The sequence below is a fragment of the Dromiciops gliroides genome, chromosome 2 (genome assembly GCF_019393635.1).
Source record: "Dromiciops gliroides isolate mDroGli1 chromosome 2, mDroGli1.pri, whole genome shotgun sequence".
In the NCBI taxonomy this organism is placed as follows: domain Eukaryota; kingdom Metazoa; phylum Chordata; class Mammalia; order Microbiotheria; family Microbiotheriidae; genus Dromiciops; species Dromiciops gliroides.
The window spans coordinates 98,035,801-98,052,928 of NC_057862.1; the positions used below are offsets into that span (position 1 = coordinate 98,035,801).

General features: G+C 38.4%; 1 protein-coding gene across 9 annotated transcripts in view; it reads left to right on the plus strand.

Moving 5' to 3' along the window:
- Nucleotides 1-10,770, plus strand: part of LOC122743064 (actin-binding LIM protein 1) — a 157,069-nt gene extending 146,299 nt beyond the window's left edge. For all 9 annotated transcript variants that reach the window (XM_043987750.1, XM_043987751.1, XM_043987753.1 and 6 more), the window contains 4 exons: nucleotides 152-159; nucleotides 1,599-1,673; nucleotides 3,275-3,355; nucleotides 5,169-10,770. In XM_043987750.1, the coding sequence (XP_043843685.1) occupies nucleotides 152-159; nucleotides 1,599-1,673; nucleotides 3,275-3,355; nucleotides 5,169-5,282 (278 nt within the window). In that variant the 3' untranslated portion in view covers nucleotides 5,283-10,770. The remainder of the gene's footprint in view (nucleotides 1-151; nucleotides 160-1,598; nucleotides 1,674-3,274; nucleotides 3,356-5,168) is intronic.
- Nucleotides 10,771-17,128: the final 6,358 nt, after the last annotated feature.

Sequence of the window (17,128 nt, forward strand, 5' to 3'; positions counted from 1 at the left end):
TCAGGTCCTCCTGAATCCAAGGCCGGTGCTCTATCCACTGCGCCACCTAGCTGCCCCAACTTGTTGAAATATAGATTGAAATGTGTTCTTTTTGTTGATCAATTCACATTTTTATGTTCTTATTCTGATGATATTTCCTTTTGTTTTACAGATTTCCAGGTATAGAGTGCTTTTTCTTCCGCTGTGACAACATAGATACACCAGCCATCCTCCTATCCAATTGTGAATGCTCCTTCATGGAATAGTTTTTGTTAATGAGATGTTATTGTCTATCTGCATGTTTGAGCCTAAAGAGATAGTTGTATCTAATGCTATAGTGTCTTGGTAATAAGTCACAAATCTAATGCTACATAATCTTGGTAATAAGTCACATATCAGACAAAATGAAGTAAATCTTGCATATCTCTTCCTTTGAAAATCTCCCTCTAATGCTAAACTGTGCAAGCAACAAGTATGTACCCGAGTACATCTTTTTCTTTTGGTGATAATACTTGACATCTGAGGCTCGGGCCTCCACTCCATTGCGTGGTCCCAACAAAAGAGAAGTTCAGAAGGGGCTCCTGTTTCCTATAAGTTGCCAGCCTTTCTCCATTCACATCTATCTATAAACCTAGAAATAACTCATTCTTCAGCCCACCAAAGAAATCCTTGAATTATACTATCAAGGAGCAGTTCTCTCTCGTGACTCTGCTTATTCTCAGAGCTCAAACCTTCTAAAATGGAGATGAGACACAAATAGAGAAAATGGAAAGGAATATGACCTCAAAATCATAGGTCAGGTCATCTTCGTATTGTGCTGGTAGCACAGTTTGTTATCCTGTGTGGAATAAAAGGCAGCAGAGTGACCCGCTTCTACTGCTAGCTACATGTGTGTCTTTGAGCAATCCATTTCCTTCCCCCCTTCTCTGGATCTGTTTCTTCATCTTTTAAATTAGGGTATCGGATGAGATAGTTGCTGAGGTCCCTCCCAGTCCTACTATTCTGCTCTTTGGCGATTCTATGTGGATAGGCAGTGTTGTGTAGTGGGCAGAGCATTGGACTTGGAGTCAGGAGGACCTGGTTAAAATCTCTCTAGATACTTACTAACTGTATGTCCATGGGCAAGTCACTTAACCTCTCTGAGCTTCGGTTTTTTAATTTGTAAAACTAGGGAGTTGGACTCAGTGACCTCAAAAGTCTCTTCCAGTTCTAAATCTATGGCCATATAAGATCTGAATTTACAGGTCTAAAACCTTGCAGGTCTTAATAAATTATTTGTTGATTTACAGGAGGTTGATAGAGGTATGATTCTCATGGAAGGATGAGATAGTTTCTAGCTTCTCGTATATGTAATTTAGAACATGTCAGTACATTTTTTAAAAGAGAATTAGGCTCCATTCCTTGAAAGTAGATACCTTTAATTAAAGACAGAATCTTTAGGATACTGTTGGTTGGTTTATAAGCAGAAAAAATGGAAAAGACATACCCATAGTCAATTTTTTTAATGGCAACTGAGATTTTATTTGTGTAAACTGTCAGTGAGATTTTAAACATAAGAAGGGAGCCTTGCTTAAGTTTCCTACTTAGTGTATCATCTTATACCTCTGTGTCTGATGTAGACCCTCCCTGATGGCCATGTACCTGGAATGCGAATGGACAGGGGAGTGTCCATGCCTAACATGTTGGAGCCAAAGGTAAATGCAGATGTCACAGACTTTCCTTTGAGACAGTGAGTTTGGTTGCCTGGGAAAGGCAGATTTACCCTCTAAATTAAAAAACAAAACAAAACAAAACCATTCAGTATTCTAATCCTCTTACTCTTTGCTAGGCACAAAATCTGCTCCGTACCATACTTTCTTATAGAATGAGCTTTACCCCCAGATCATATTATACTAGATTTTGAGTCCCTTGGCATTAGGGGCCACGTCTTTTGGAATAAATCAATGAAAAAGAATCGAATTTATTTACCAATTTGGTTCTACATAGTGAACAATTTTAAGCACTAGCCACAGGCTTCAAGGGAATCCATGGAACTACACATTATCAGCTTAAGCTGCTACCACCTAAGAGGCGTTTGTTAGGTAAACGATTGTGCTGACACTTTCACCTGCATCAGTGTCAGAATCTAGCAGTCATTTTTATGTAAACCTCAGTGTGATAAAACAAGAGATCTGACTTAAGAGAGCAGGTGCAACTGTTACCTAGAAATACCAGTATGGCAAGCATTGTATCCCTGGCCCAGGGCAAGGAGAAACCGTATCTAGGAAATTCCATCTTTGAGAGAACCCTCTTCTAAACAAAGCTAAGAATACTTACAGGATCCCCATAAACAAACATCATTTTCCAGAGTGGCAAAAACTCGTGATGTAGGTAAAAAATTGTGTAGGAGTATTTTTTAGACCCTCCTACCACAATCCTATTACCAGTTCAGGAGAAGAGAACCTATTTTTAAGAACACAGAAATCACAACAAATGTGATAGGATGTTAATTATTAATTGGCATGCTTGGAAAGTACAGTTCAGAATTTGGCACATCATAACCACTTAAGTGCTTGCTGATTTACTGACTGATTCGTCTGTTCCTTCTAAAAGATTCATCCACAAACAATACACCCCCAAATGAAAAGCAGAGGCCAAGTACCAAGGCATTGCTCCTACACTTATATGCATTTCCAGATTCAGTTATTAACTATTATTTTTCTGCACAGTTGAATTTTGCCTTTAATCTTCCTTCACTAAGTTGAGTTGTGACCAGGTGTTCACAAGCCACTCCAATGCAATGAAAATGAAGGCTCAGACCTCCACAAAAGAATAAAGTCATTTTCAATTTTTCAAGTTTCTACTTCTCTGTCTGACCTAACAAATCTTCTTACTGAAGAGAGAAATGGAAAGTGTGGCTAAGATGCTTTATCTGATTTAGAGGCTTTAAAATGTACAAAGCTAATTGAGTCTTGCCACCTACCTTTAATTGTACAAACAGTATGAAAATACCAACGCTGCCAAGGTCCATTTCCAAAATTTCTGAAGCTAGCAAGCAAGTAAAACAGATTACAGTGAAGTTGTACTGCTCTATTCCATTTGGATGAAGAGGAAGGCTGTTCTAGGATATTCATGTGAAATTGATTATGCCTGCAAGGATTTCATTACCAGATATAAAAATCTCTTTACTAGTATACTAGTAGTAGAAAAGGACACTTTTTGGCTTAACAATAAGGGTATACTATTTGGATAATGAAGGAGAACAGATACCTACCCTTTCGCCCTTAAAAAATAAACTTCTTTTTCCTATTAACAGATTTTCCCATATGAAATGCTCATGGTGACCAACAGAGGGCGGAATAAAATACTAAGAGATGTAGACCGAACCAGACTTGAGGTAAGAACAACTTTCCACATGACTACTGACTGCTCTTTTATTCTTCTCTCCTCCCTAACCATCATCTTCTACAACACCAAGATCACATCCCAAAAAAACCCCTTTTTATCTGTTCAGCAAAAGAGAAAAAAAAAATAGTACTTTATAATTCGCAGGCAATTCTAAGAGTGGCCTTGGAAGAAAACTCCAATTTACATGTAAGAGATTTACATGCAAAGTTCCTACTGAAGCTCCACAAAGAACCCTCTTGGTAGCTATGTACTCCTGTCTATGTGGCTATAAAAGCCAACCAGCCTTTGGACTCTTTAGATCTGAGTGGGCCAGCTGACTCACTACTGACACAAGGGTAAAGAAACAAATAATCCTAAAGCATAAAGAACAAAACAGCTAAAATGTGACTTGTCTAGAGGAGATGGTACAGGAGGGATGATGATGATGAAGGTAAAAACTTGTACCCCAATGCCTGTTGCACTGAGAAAATGTATATAAAATTTTTTGCAAGCTTTCAAGGGTTAGGGACTAGATCTGGGTTTCTTCGATATAGGGAACTCTCAAGTAAGAAACTGTTTTCTACCAATTCAGCTCAGCACCTTCTCCAAAAAATTTTTTTTTAATTATAATAATTTTTTTAATTTTCAAGAAATTTTTTCTCCCTCTCACTCTGCTGTACACACTGGGGGAGTGAGGGGTTAGGGGGAGCTTGTAATAAATATGCATGAAATCCATAGTTTTACAACGTTGTCAGAGCACTCAAAGAGGTTAAGTGACTTGACCAGGGTCATACAACCAATAAATATTAGATGAGAAACTTGAAGCCTCATCATCCTGGCTTTGAGGCCAGCTCTCTTTCCACTCACTATACCACACTGTTTTTGGTAGCCATTAAAGCTGTATGGAAATGTCAGTTATTTATTATTATTATTATTATTATTATTATTATTAACTACTACCCAGCTCTTCCTGGTACCATAGAATGAGGTTTCAGGAATTAGTTTGGCCTGGTTATTAAAAAGGAACTACAGCTGAGAAGCAAAGTTCTGTAAAGACTTATTCTCATTTGAAATTCGGGCCCAGAAAAGAAAAATAACATCCTTTTTTTGAGAGGTGCTAAAACCTTAGCTTACAGAGACAATTGTAGTCACACACAGTGGTGGCAGCTCAGATGTTAAGATGAGCTAAGAATTAAAGGGTGTGGAAGGGGAGGTACTGATTGCACTCAGGAAATGTTAGGGCATGATTCTTTGTACCGTGGAAGTCCCCACATTCCATGTTAAAGTGTTGTCTGGGCACACATGCCCACAGCAGCTTTTTGTATTTTTCCAAATGACTGATTTCAATCAAGAAAGCCTATGTATGTTGTGACTTTTCTCTGCCAGAGGGCAACCACCTGTGTAAAGTAGAAGAACTGTCATTCCCATGAAGGTAACAGTTAATCAACAGGCACTTTTAAAGTACCCACATCTGTGCCAAGATTAAAGACTAAAAGCATCCTCCCATCAACTTAGTGAACCTGGGTATTGGCTCCTCAAAATCAGTATCGTCCTGTTTCACTTGCTAGCTATTTTTAGGCTGAGTCCCTAATGGGCAGTTAAGAGCAAAAAATCACCCTCTATCGCTAGACTCTATAAGAAACCATGGTATGAGCCAGCATCAAGAGCTAAAAGAAAACTGCATACAACTGTAGCAACATTACCTTACCCGGGTCCCTAGAATGTTCTTTGCCAAAACAAAGAATGACAGAGGAGGGAAGGCCAGCTTGGTGCTCTTAAATGGGCATCTGGAACTGACCCTTGTTCATTTCTCTCTTGTCCAGCGCCACTTGGCACCTGAAGTGTTTCGAGAAATATTTGGAATGTCAATACAGGAATTTGACAAGTTACCTCTTTGGAGACGCAACGACATGAAGAAAAAAGCAAAACTCTTCTAAATCACATCTGCCCACCAATTTGAAAAGTTAATGAGGATGCTGCATAGGATGTAGTATTATACAATGGCTATGTTTGATTGGAGAACTTAACAAACTACTTCTCCACAGCAACAACAAAAAGGGAAAAATCTGATTGAGGCACCCGTGATCTAAGCATTGGCCCACCAACAGCAACACTTGCCAAGAAGCAATGGGGTGGAACTTTATAGGTTCCAAAACTTGACAGTAGTTTTCATGTATGACCTTTTTACATTATCTTCTGTACATGATTTGAGCCACTTTCTTATTTTATTTCCCTTTAACTGTTGTCCAAAAATACAACAGACTGTATTGGTCAAGCCAGGAAGTGCCCTTAAGATGCTGAATGGGGAAAAAAAGTAGTTATAATAACTCCAAAAAATGACTATCTATATTAAGTACTGTGGTGAAGAAGAAGAAAAACCTGTGTAACATATCCATATGGTAACATTAGTCACATTGCACAAATGTTTCATAATTGGCCTCATTTAAAACTGCCCATGTAGCTGTAGTAGAAATCAAAGAGGCAAGCACCTCAGTAAACTACTCCATTGGGCTGCTTACCAGTGGAATGATCTTAAATGTGTTCCTCACTCTCTGCTGCACACATTTGCTAGGATGTGGTTGGTGAATTTCTGTGCTTTTGTAAACAGTATTTCCCTCTCCTCTTTTTTTTTTTTTTTTTTTTTTTTGCTTCTGATAACTTGGCTTAAGCTTAACCTACCCAGCAAAGGCAAGTAGCAAACCTGAACCTAGCTTACAAAAAGGGAGGAGGGAAAGCTCTCCTTAAGATTAACCTGGGTTATATGCTCTTTGGGGAGCCATGCCACCATTTCCCCAGAAAGCACACCATGTTATGGAAAATAACATTTTATGTTCCTCTGCCAGTGCAAATGTGCTAGTCTGGCATCTTCCATATAGTATGTGACACATTACGCATCACATCAAGCTGAAGGTCATTTCAACCATAGGCTAGGAAGGATATAGTTTCTCTCTTTCATCCTTGTAGTTGCAAAGCAGAGAGTTTTGAATTATTCAAGTTGAAGGTGAGAAAGAAGAAGTTGGCTTTCCTTTGTGCCTCACACTGTCGACCTCATGGCTTGAGGACAGAAATTACTGAACAGAATTTTTCAATCATGTGCTTCAAAAATCTCATTACTGCATGAACGTTCTAGTTTTTGAAGGATATCTCAGTGAAATATACAGGGGGTGAGTCATTTCTGAGGAAGGATGAGTTTATTATACTCCACTCTTCTGTCCCCTGGTGAAAAGCAAGATGGGATATGGAGCCTTTTTAACCTAATCTTGGCACATGGAAGCCACTGTATAATGATGCACTGATATAATTACCTATCTCTTGCTTTGAGTGACACCTGAATTCTGGCTACAGAGCAAAGAATTTAGATAACTTTATAACTTGACAGATCAAACCATTCTCCCTTGATGTTCAAAGTCTTGTAACAGGAGATTATCTATATATAATATGTATATTTCCTAAAATGGGAATCCAGGGATCCCTTTGAAACTGAAATGGAGCCCAGTCAGACTACCTGATCACCTTAGATCACCTCACACTGAACAAGAGCCATTCAGATTTGGCTCATTGCCACTGGGCTTCACTGAAACCACTGGTGCAGGAATCAAAACATAATTTTGAAGATCCCTATAGAAGCCAAAGGAGAAAGCTTTTGAATTGATCTGCAAGAGTACCATTTTTGGCAAGAGATTGGAGATTCTACTCTTGACACCATTGTTGGAAATAATATTGGTTGTCTGTCAAGCAGCCTATGGTGGAAACAAATAGATTTGTTTTCCAAATGGGCACTGTTTGTAAGGATACAATGGGAAATGCTATGTGGGTACAACACACTTATATGTACTAGGTGCTACACTAGGAAGTAGAATCCATGTATAGTGGTCTTTTTTATTTACTAATCTAGTTGAAGCCATCTAATTTTATTGTACCTTCAGAACCATGGAGTGAATGTTCAAGGACTGTACTTGCATATGTGTGTCTATATATGTATCTATGTATATCTTAGATCTACTAAATCACTTAAACTGCTCTTGTGCTAGTCATACTGTATTGTTTTGTGTTTTGTTTTGTTTTGTTTTGTTTTTTTAAATGAAAACTGCTGCCTTCATTTTTGTCCTGTGAGGCATTCAATGCTTCATTACCTACTGTGGTGAGAGCATTTATTGCTGTTCTATAATCTCTCTGAACTCTCCTATGGCTGCAATCCTTGCCAAAATCCTTTTTCCTATTTTTCTGTCTTGTGATCTTCTCTGGCAAAGCAAGCCATCCAGTGTTTTGTGCCCTTTCATAGTTCTACAAGGCTTGTTTTAATAGGAGGGATGTATTCCCAGAGTTTAGCCACCAAATAAATGAGAAAACCTACTTGAGTAAAATTCCAATCCTTTGGCTCTCAAATTGTTTTTCATCTAATGGAAAAAAATAGTTACTTTCAATAACTTTATAGTCTTATCAATTATAACATAAAAATGTACTTGCAAACCAGTTAATTGTACATTTTTAAAAAAAGAAAAATTAAGGTGCTTGGAAACTGTGCAAGCACAGTTAAGTAATTTGACCCCAAACCTCATTCTTTAGGCCATGTAGGTGAGATGGTATAGAATCACAAAATGTGAAAGTTAGAATGGACCTTAAATAACATCTAACCCAGGTTTTTCATTGTATAGATTAGAAACTGAGACCCCTGAAAGGTTACAAGGCTCATCCAGTATCACACAACTTTTGGTGAAAGAACTAATACAAAAACACAAGTCATCTCAGACCTCCTGAACTTTCTTCTGAATGATACTGCCATTATATGGTGTTTTATTTTAGGTAGACCCTACATGCAGACCTACAAAAATCATTTTTTCATCTCATTCATTTGCTATTTATAATGTTGACTAGAGCAAAAGACACCTTCCTCCATCACATACATATGCACATGTGCACATGCATGCGCGTGCATTCCCCCCTCCCCCCCAAAATTATCTGCCAAAGAACTCAATAGCCTCCTATCTATAGGCAAGGCTGCCCTTTGACTTAGAGAGTGAAAGACTTAGAAACCCTCATGATAATAAAATGCATATTAGGCTAGGGATATAGTAAAATTACTATAGAATGGGGAATGGAGCCAGTCTAGTTTATGCAACTGCCAAATCATACATGTGGACTTGTCAGTTTCATTAAAAATCAGTCTAGCATGCACACCTTCAAGACACCCAGGCCACAATACAGAATGCAGCTGGGCCCTGTTAAAAGCAAACCCTGGATTGTCTATGACACTATATAATATTTTAAATTAGAGGTAAATATCCACTTTACAAAAAAAAAAAGTTTGACATTAGTTGCATTTAATTGTCAACTTTTCTTGATTCATTTTCAAAATATTCTTAGATTTATGATCATCTGATCAACATATGCCTTTTCAGGACTGCATCTATTATGCAAAGTGAGGTGTGCTTTAGAAGTAAATCAGTAACTAAATTAATTGTATGGTTCCTTTAAATGTACTTAACAAGGTTCAAAATAAGACTTAGTCTTCCTTACCAATTGTGTCCTTTCAAACAGATTACAGTGATTTGAAGAGTATTGGAAGACTGCAGCAATATATCTGTTTGGGTTTTTTTAGCTTGGGACTAGTTATGAAGTGCTCTTAATATTTTCTTCTGCAATGAGCTCTGTTGAATCACCTCTTCCTCCAAGAATCAAAGAAACAGTGCTGAAATTAGCAAGTTAATAAGGTGTAAGAAGTAATTCTGTGTCCTTAATGTTCCCTGGTCACCTTCACTCAGAAGACTGTACACTTCCAATTGATATTTTTCTGATATAGAAGCTGTGGCCATTCTCTTGTGACTGCTCTCACCCCTTAGGCTGGTGAGGTCAGTTATCTTGACCAGCAATTTATGGTAGGTTGGCTGGTAATGTTTAAAAAATCTTAATCCTATTTCATGACACTTTGAAGCAAATACTTTTTCTAAAGAATTGCTTCTCTTGGATACAGTTAAGCTTTTGCAAGTTTGAAAAATTCAAGTCACTTTTGATTAGATAATCTTTCTAAAACCTGTTTGAGACAACACCTTAGTACCATTTAAAACAGGAGAATGGCAGGCAACTCTTCCAGGCTGTATGCTTTTGTACACATTTTTCTTATCAGCAAGAAGGATGCTGAAAGGAAAATGAGTCTCATGTCACCAACTTATCTGTGCCCTTTGTGGGAAATATGTCTGGAGCAAATCCAGTTTTTACAAATCACCTACTTTCTCCCATCACTACCTGTTTGCTCTGTACTCAATTGCTTTTGCTGTGTATTTGATGCCTGGATATTGCCTTTGCTCTCTGTTTCTTCCCATACGTTAAGAGAAAAACCCACAATGTAGTTCTTTCTGTGGAAATGGACATTTTATTTTTAAGAACCAGATGCTTCTTACTGCTGTGAAACTATCAGTGTTCCCTTACAAAAACATTTCTAATATAGTAATAAAATAGTTTTTATTATTTCTAATACAGAAAAAAAAATATTTTGGTCACAGTAATTCTGCCCACAATAAAAGCTACTGAATATCTTATAATGAAAGAAAGATCATTTGAGGAGGAGATGAGACAAAAGCAATCATTACCTTTTCTGATGTTATCAAGGAGGCAATGGGTAGAACCAAGAATCATTCTTTGCTGTAGTTTGATTTTTAACTTGTCCCAGTTTGATTTATGATTAAACTCAGCAAACAGATTTAGATAGAAACAGTCTCTGAAATAACTGATATATGTGCAGTTCTAAATTGAACTCAAATGCTTATTTTAAGACACTTCGGGTCTTTGGGTGATGATGGTTATCCCTAACATATGTCTTCCCAAACTATTAATGAGCTGTGCTTATTTGTTTTAAAAGCCAACATCAAAAATGACTGCAATCCCTCTAATCATTTACAATTATTATTTAGCTCCAGGAAATAAGACAAAACGATATACTTAAACATTGTTCTATCCATAGAAATGAATTTGTTATTCTTAACCTAATTGTCCAGTAACATGTGTGATTTCTGTGAGTTGCTGACAAATCTGTGCATGAGAGCCCTTAAAGTCACTTCTACTTTGGTTTTCTTTAAAAAAAAAAAAAAAAGATTAAAGGAATTTTTCTTCCCATTCCCCCTTCTTACTTCCAAAAATATCCAAACAAGTATTTGGAAGGTTTCCTTTTGGAAAAGAAAAAAGAAAGAAAGAAATGTGTATTGTGTCTCCTGTGAAAGTGAATTGTCTGTCTGCCCCCTGAGTACTCAATGCTAGTATGCAGAGTGAAGAGTCGGCCTGCCATTCTCTGGGTTGCTGTTCTGTACAATTTACGGATCTCCACTTTTCCTATTGCAAGCAACACATATTGCACTCCTATGCCACTGTAATCTGCATCACTGTTGTACTCAGAACAAGTCAATGAATAAAGGTTTGTGCTTTATTCTTAAATGTGCATGGATTTTGTTTTATTTCTCTTTTGGTTGCTGCCCCAAAAGGGCTACTGTTTGGTGGAGGGATACACTCCAGACACACTACAGAATCCTAAGATAAACATAACCCTCATATCCATTGGTGTTGGAGAGACAAGAGGCATCAAATGTTACAGCAGGAAAAAAGCCTGCAGAGAATTGAGTCCAACTTCCTCATTTTACAGATGAAGAACATGGAGCCTAGAGAGGGAAGTCACTTTCCCAAGGTAATATATACTAGTGAATTACAAAGTAGAACTCAAACCCAGTTAGGCTAAATAAGAGATAAGAACAACTCAAGACTACTGAACAAACACTTATTAAGCACTTAAGAAAGGCAAAAAGAAAAAGCATGTAATTAGATTCCAAATGGATTCACATTTCTCATTTTCGTTCTCCATGTGTTTTTCTTCTTTCTCTTTATTTATATTCCTTCAGGAGATGTGTTGTCTGCTCTGTTTCTGGAGGGTTTTTTAAGTTGGGTTTTTCTTATTTTTTTTCCTTCCCGCTCTCTCAATATTGCCTATAACAGAAGGGTTGTCCAGTAAAATCCCTAAAAGTATTTAAATAGTAGAAGATATTCTACACAGTGGTATCAAACTCAAATAGAAACAGTGGACAGCAAACTACACATAGGGATACTTGTATATTCGTATTGACATAGTCACATTCTAACATCATTGAATTTTTTATTTTATTTTGTTAAAATTTTTCCAATTACATTTTAATGTTTTTCAGCTTAATACTTGAGAGGGCTCACTGTCGATGTGTTTGCTCTAGGGGAACCCTTAGGACATTGACCACTATGGGGTGATGGGTAATAGAACCAATATCTACCAGTTTTCTCCCCGCCCCCGACAGCATGGGCAAAGCTAGTTTTCCCCAAAAGGTGATGTAGCTAAACACAGGTCTTGATTAGTCCAGGCGGCCAAGGCTCAAGCTGTGCCTCCCTTGATTTATCTTCCTGGTAGCCTTTGGCCTTATTGATGTGGCTTCCTGGCCACCTAAGGACTCACCTATTCATGTCATTCAGATTTGTCAGGCGTGCCCTGATTGTGCCAGCCACCACACCTCGTTCTGCTTATTACCTATTTCCATATGAAAAAGAGAGGAAGCAGTCTTCAGAGTGAAGAGCCACTTACTTTGTGACCCTGGGTGAATCATTTAACCTTTCTCCAGCCTCTGTAAGATAAGAGAGCTGGACTCAGGACAGCTAGGTGGCGCAGTAGATAGAGCACCGGCCCTGGAGTCAGGAGTACCTGAGTTCAAATCCAGCCTCAGACACTTAACACTTACTAGCTGTGTGACCCTGGGCAAGTCACTTAACCCCAATTGCCTCACTAAAAAAAAAAAAAAGAGAGAGAGAGCTGGACTAAATCACCTTTAAATTCCTTCCATCTCTAAATCTAAAATTCCATGATCTTATGATTATCTTTTAACCCAGGATGTTCTGGTAAGAGGTAGGCAAGGGGAGAGGGACTCTAGTACTAGAGAAAGAAACAATCTGCTAACTTGATTCTTCTGCTCCTGGGAGTCAGTGGTCCATGTACTTCCTGGCTTAATCCGTGTCATTGAGAGGTCCAAGAGCTTGGTGACTTCTCTTGCGTAGCCAGCCCCCACATTTGCCCCACTTCCCACCAAAGAGGCAGCACCATCCACACCGGCTACATCAGCCTTCCCCTCCTTTGGCCACATTTCCCATCTTGGCAGAGTAAGGATTCCTACATGTTCTGTCTATCTTGAATCCTACAATGACAGATAGATGTAGAGGTGAAAGGGACTTTAGAGATGCCGTCTAGTCCAACCGCCTCATTTTACAGATGAAGAAGCTGAGGGCCAAAGAAAGGTGTATTGACTTTGGAATTAAAGGACCTCGGTTCAGATCTTGCCTCTGCTTGCGTACCTGAGTAACTTGGTCAGCAGCATCCTTGGGCATCAGTTTGGTTGGGTTAGGTGGCTTCTTGAAGTCTCCCAAGCTCTAAATCAATCCTCCTAAGTGATTTGCTCAATATCACATAGGTCATAAGGTGGAAGTTACAAAGAGGCCACTTTAGGATTGAGATCAGGAAAACCTTGCTAACAATCAAAGCTGGAATGACTTGCATGAGATGGGGTAGGTTCCCCTTCCTCGGGGATCTTCAAGCAGGGAAGAAATGACCACTGGTTGGTTATGTTATAGAGGGACTTCTTTCCCAATGAGGTGGAATATATAGACACTGAGGTCCTTTTCTACTCTTAAGTTTTGTCATTCACCCTTGCAAATAGTTTACATGAAGCCAATGGAGGAACACCAAGTTTGGGGAATAAGTAGGCCAGTATTGATAGACTATAGTGTAAGGTCAGGAGATAATGTGACATGAGTAGTAAAACAGACTAGAACTACCCAGGAAAGGGAAATTGGTGATCCATTTTTTACTCCAAAGTTTCTTAAAAAATCATAACTGAATGTGGGGGTCATGAAAAATGTGGCAACAGTGAAAAGTTATAGATACCTATTTTATATACCTATATACCTGGGGTCACATAAAAATTTTTTGGGCAAAAAGAGGTCACAAGTGGAAAAAAATTTAAGAAGCCCTGCTTTAGTCAATAGGGAGCCCCTGAAATTTCTTGAGCACAGCAGCTATATGGAGGATAAACTGGGGAAGGGAAAAACAAGTTATTAGAACAATGAGGAAGGAATTGTAATAGATCATTAATGGAGACTTCTGAGGTCCCATGGTTCAGGTTTGTGACATGGTGACTGGCATAAAGACAGGGTCATGTAGGAGAAGATAGTAACTGCCCTTCTATTAGCAAGCTACATGTAAATATTAGGTTCCTGGTCTACTTAACAAGTCCATAATGAAACAAGGCTTAAATTAAGCACCTGCTATTATTTAAAGGGGATAGGGGAGATCTTTTAGTGAAAACAGCAAGAATATTGGGCACAGATAAATTCCTAACTGAAATCAAAGAATACCACATAAAATGTAAACATTTTGATCCTAGGTCCTAGCTCCTATAGTTCCTAGTACAAAAATAGATACTCAAAGACATGAACAGGAAGTTTTGAAGAAATCAAAACTATTGCCATATGAAAAAATATTATAAATCACTATTGATTGGAGAAATACAAATTAAAACAACTCAGATACCACCTCAAATCAAAAATGGTGTGCTTTGGGTACACTGATGCACACTTCTAATTCCAGGCTACTTTCTGGTGACTGGGAAAGATCCAGCAGTTTACACTGGTCCTAATCCCCTCTCTAAGTATATTAAACTGAGTCTTTTTAAAAATATGTTTTTAGGATATGAACAGGCAGTTTTCTGATGAAGAAATCAAAGCTATCTATCGCCATATGGAAAAATGCTCTAAATCACTATTGATTAGAGAGATACAAATTAAAACAACTCAGATACCACCTCACACCTATCAGATTCTCTAATATGGCAAAAAAAAGAAAATAATGTTGGAGAAGATGTGGAAAAATTAGAACACTAATGCATCGTTGGTGGAGTTGTGAACTGATCCAACCATTCTGGAGAACAATTTGGAACTATGCCCAAAAGGCTATGGGGCTGTGCATACCCTTTGACCCAGTAATAGCACTACTAGGTCTGTATCCCAAAGAGATCATAATAAATGGGAAAGGGATCATAATAAATGGGAAAGGGAAAAGATTTATAGTAGCTCTCTTTTTGGTGGCAAAGAATTGGAAATTGAGAGGATGTCCATCAATTGGGGAATGGCTGAACAAATTGTGTTTTATGAATGTAATGGAATACTATTGTGCTATAAGAAATGATGAACAGGCAGATTTCAGAAAAACCAGGAAAGAGTTAAGTGGACTGATGCTGAGTGAAGTGAGCAGAACCAGTAAAACATTGTACACAGTAACAGCAACACTGTGTGACGATCAGCTGTGATAGACAACTCTTCTCAGCAATACAATGTTCCAAGACAATTCCAAAGGGCTCATGATGCAAAATGCTATCCACATCCAGAGAAAGAACTGATGGAGTTTGAATGGAGATGGAAGCATATTATTTTCACTTTCTTCTGGTTCTTTTTTGTGTTTTTCTCCTTTTTGTTCTGTTTCTTCTTTCACATCATGACTAATGTGGAAATGTTTTACATGACTATGTATATATATGTATATATATATATGTGTATATGTGTGTGTATATATATCATGGGTCTTTTGGAACTGTCTTGGATTATTGTATTGCTGAGAAGAGTCGATCATTGGACAATATTGCTGTTACTGTGTACAATGTTGTCCTGATTTTTCTCATTTCCATCAGCATCAGTTCACATAAGTCTTTTAAAATTCTCCATTTAACATTTAAAGCTCTTAAAACCTGTGCCCAAACTGTCTTTCCTTCCATACTATACATTGCTCCCCTTTAAGAATTCTATTGTCCAACAAACCTGGCACGCTTACTAGGCAAGATCCATGCTTTGCAGTCTGTCTCTGATGCTTGGAATGCACTTACTCTTCCTCTGTGCCTCTTAGACTCTCTAGTTTCCTTCAAGCATGGCTCAAGTTCCACCTTCTACATGAAGCTTTTCCAGAATCTTCCCAACCTTTTAAAATGTCTTGTCCCTCAGAATTATCTTGTATCTATTTTGTACAAATCTTATGAATTATATCAATATATGTACATATATATGTTTTATCTATGGCTATACATGTTGGATAGCTAGATGTCACAGTGGATAGAGCATTGGGCCTAGTGTCAGGAGATCTGAGTTCAAATTTGTCCTCAGACACTTACTAGCTGTGTGACCCTGGACAAGTCACTTAACCCTGTTTGCTTCAGCATCCTCATCTATAAAATGAGCTAGAGAAGAAAACTACTCTAGTACCTTTGCCAAGAAAACCCCAAAAATGGAGTCTTGAAGAATCAGACATGACTGAAACAACTCAACAACAACAACAACAAATGTACACATTATCTCCAATCAACAGAATGGCAGCTCCTTTAGGACAGGGACTGATTCCCTTGTGTCTCTGCATCCTCAGTAATCTGGTCTCAGACACTTCACACTACTAGCTCTGTGACCCTGGGCAAGTCACCAATTGCCTCAAATATCCAGGGCCATCTCCAGTCATCCTGATGTATATCTTGCCACTGGACCCAGATGGCTCTAGAGGAAAGAGTGAGGTTGGCGACCTTGCACAGACAGCCCTCCTTCACTTAAATCCAATTTGCTGCAAATCATGATATCACCATGACATCATGGTCCTCTTTGAGAAAGAAGGACAAACAACAAAAACAACAGCATCCTCAGTCCCTAACACAGTACCTGATACATTGTATCAAGCACTTACTATATGTTGATTGATTTTATTGACTGAGTGACAATTAGTTCTTCCTCAGAAAAGCTGGTGAATGGAAATGTGATTGTAGCACACTGTATCTAGTGAATGTTGCTGGATAAGCACACGCAACCCCAAATAAGAGTCATTCATTGATCATGACTGGTCAAGAATGGGCTTTATGGGCTCCTGGGCAGCTATTACAATATCCTTTCAATTCAATTCAAAAATATCTAAGAGCTGGAGATACAAGGCAGTCAAGAATGATGAAACCCAGACTTTCTCTCTATTAAAACAGTAGTGGGCTTCTGACCCTTTAGTCATTCCTAAGGAATGTACAACACCCACCCTTCCTCACTGCAGGGGTCTGGCTATGTGACTCATCCCAAAGGAATAAAGTTACCAGGGGCATGTCAGATCTCATCAAAACAAGCTCAAGCCTCACTGTTTATTTACTATGAAACTTAGTGAGGTGGTTTATTTCCACTTGGAGGAGGTAATGTGGCAGGAAATGTGGTAACTGATAAAGGTTTATATTGACTTTTTTAAAAGGAAGAAGTTGTGCTGTGTGATATTGGCCTCCAAATTCTCTTCCAGATACTTCAGGAAAACATCAGAATGTGTGTTGTATGTGTAGACAGATGGATTAGAAGCCCTGTTATTGTATTAGACAGCTCATTGTATTCATCAGACCCACTGTTTCTTCTGTCTGTTGTTTGTTAGAAGGCTGGGAATGAAAATGTCAATCCTGTAAGAAGCTCTGTATTGGAGGAAAAACACCAAGACAGCTCTAGGGAAACACAGTAATTCTTTTCCATGGCCCAGCCAGAAGGAAAAACACTGTTCCAATATGTAGGATTACAACGTGTTCTTTCACATGAAATGGCTTTATTTACTTGAACCTTTTCATATTAAATGGCTATTAGCATTTTCAAAAGATGATTTCCTTCTGTCTGCGAAGGCCCCTCTAGGAGATGGGAACCAGCGGGCTTCCCTGTTTGGTTGCTGACCTCAGCAGACCTCACTCCA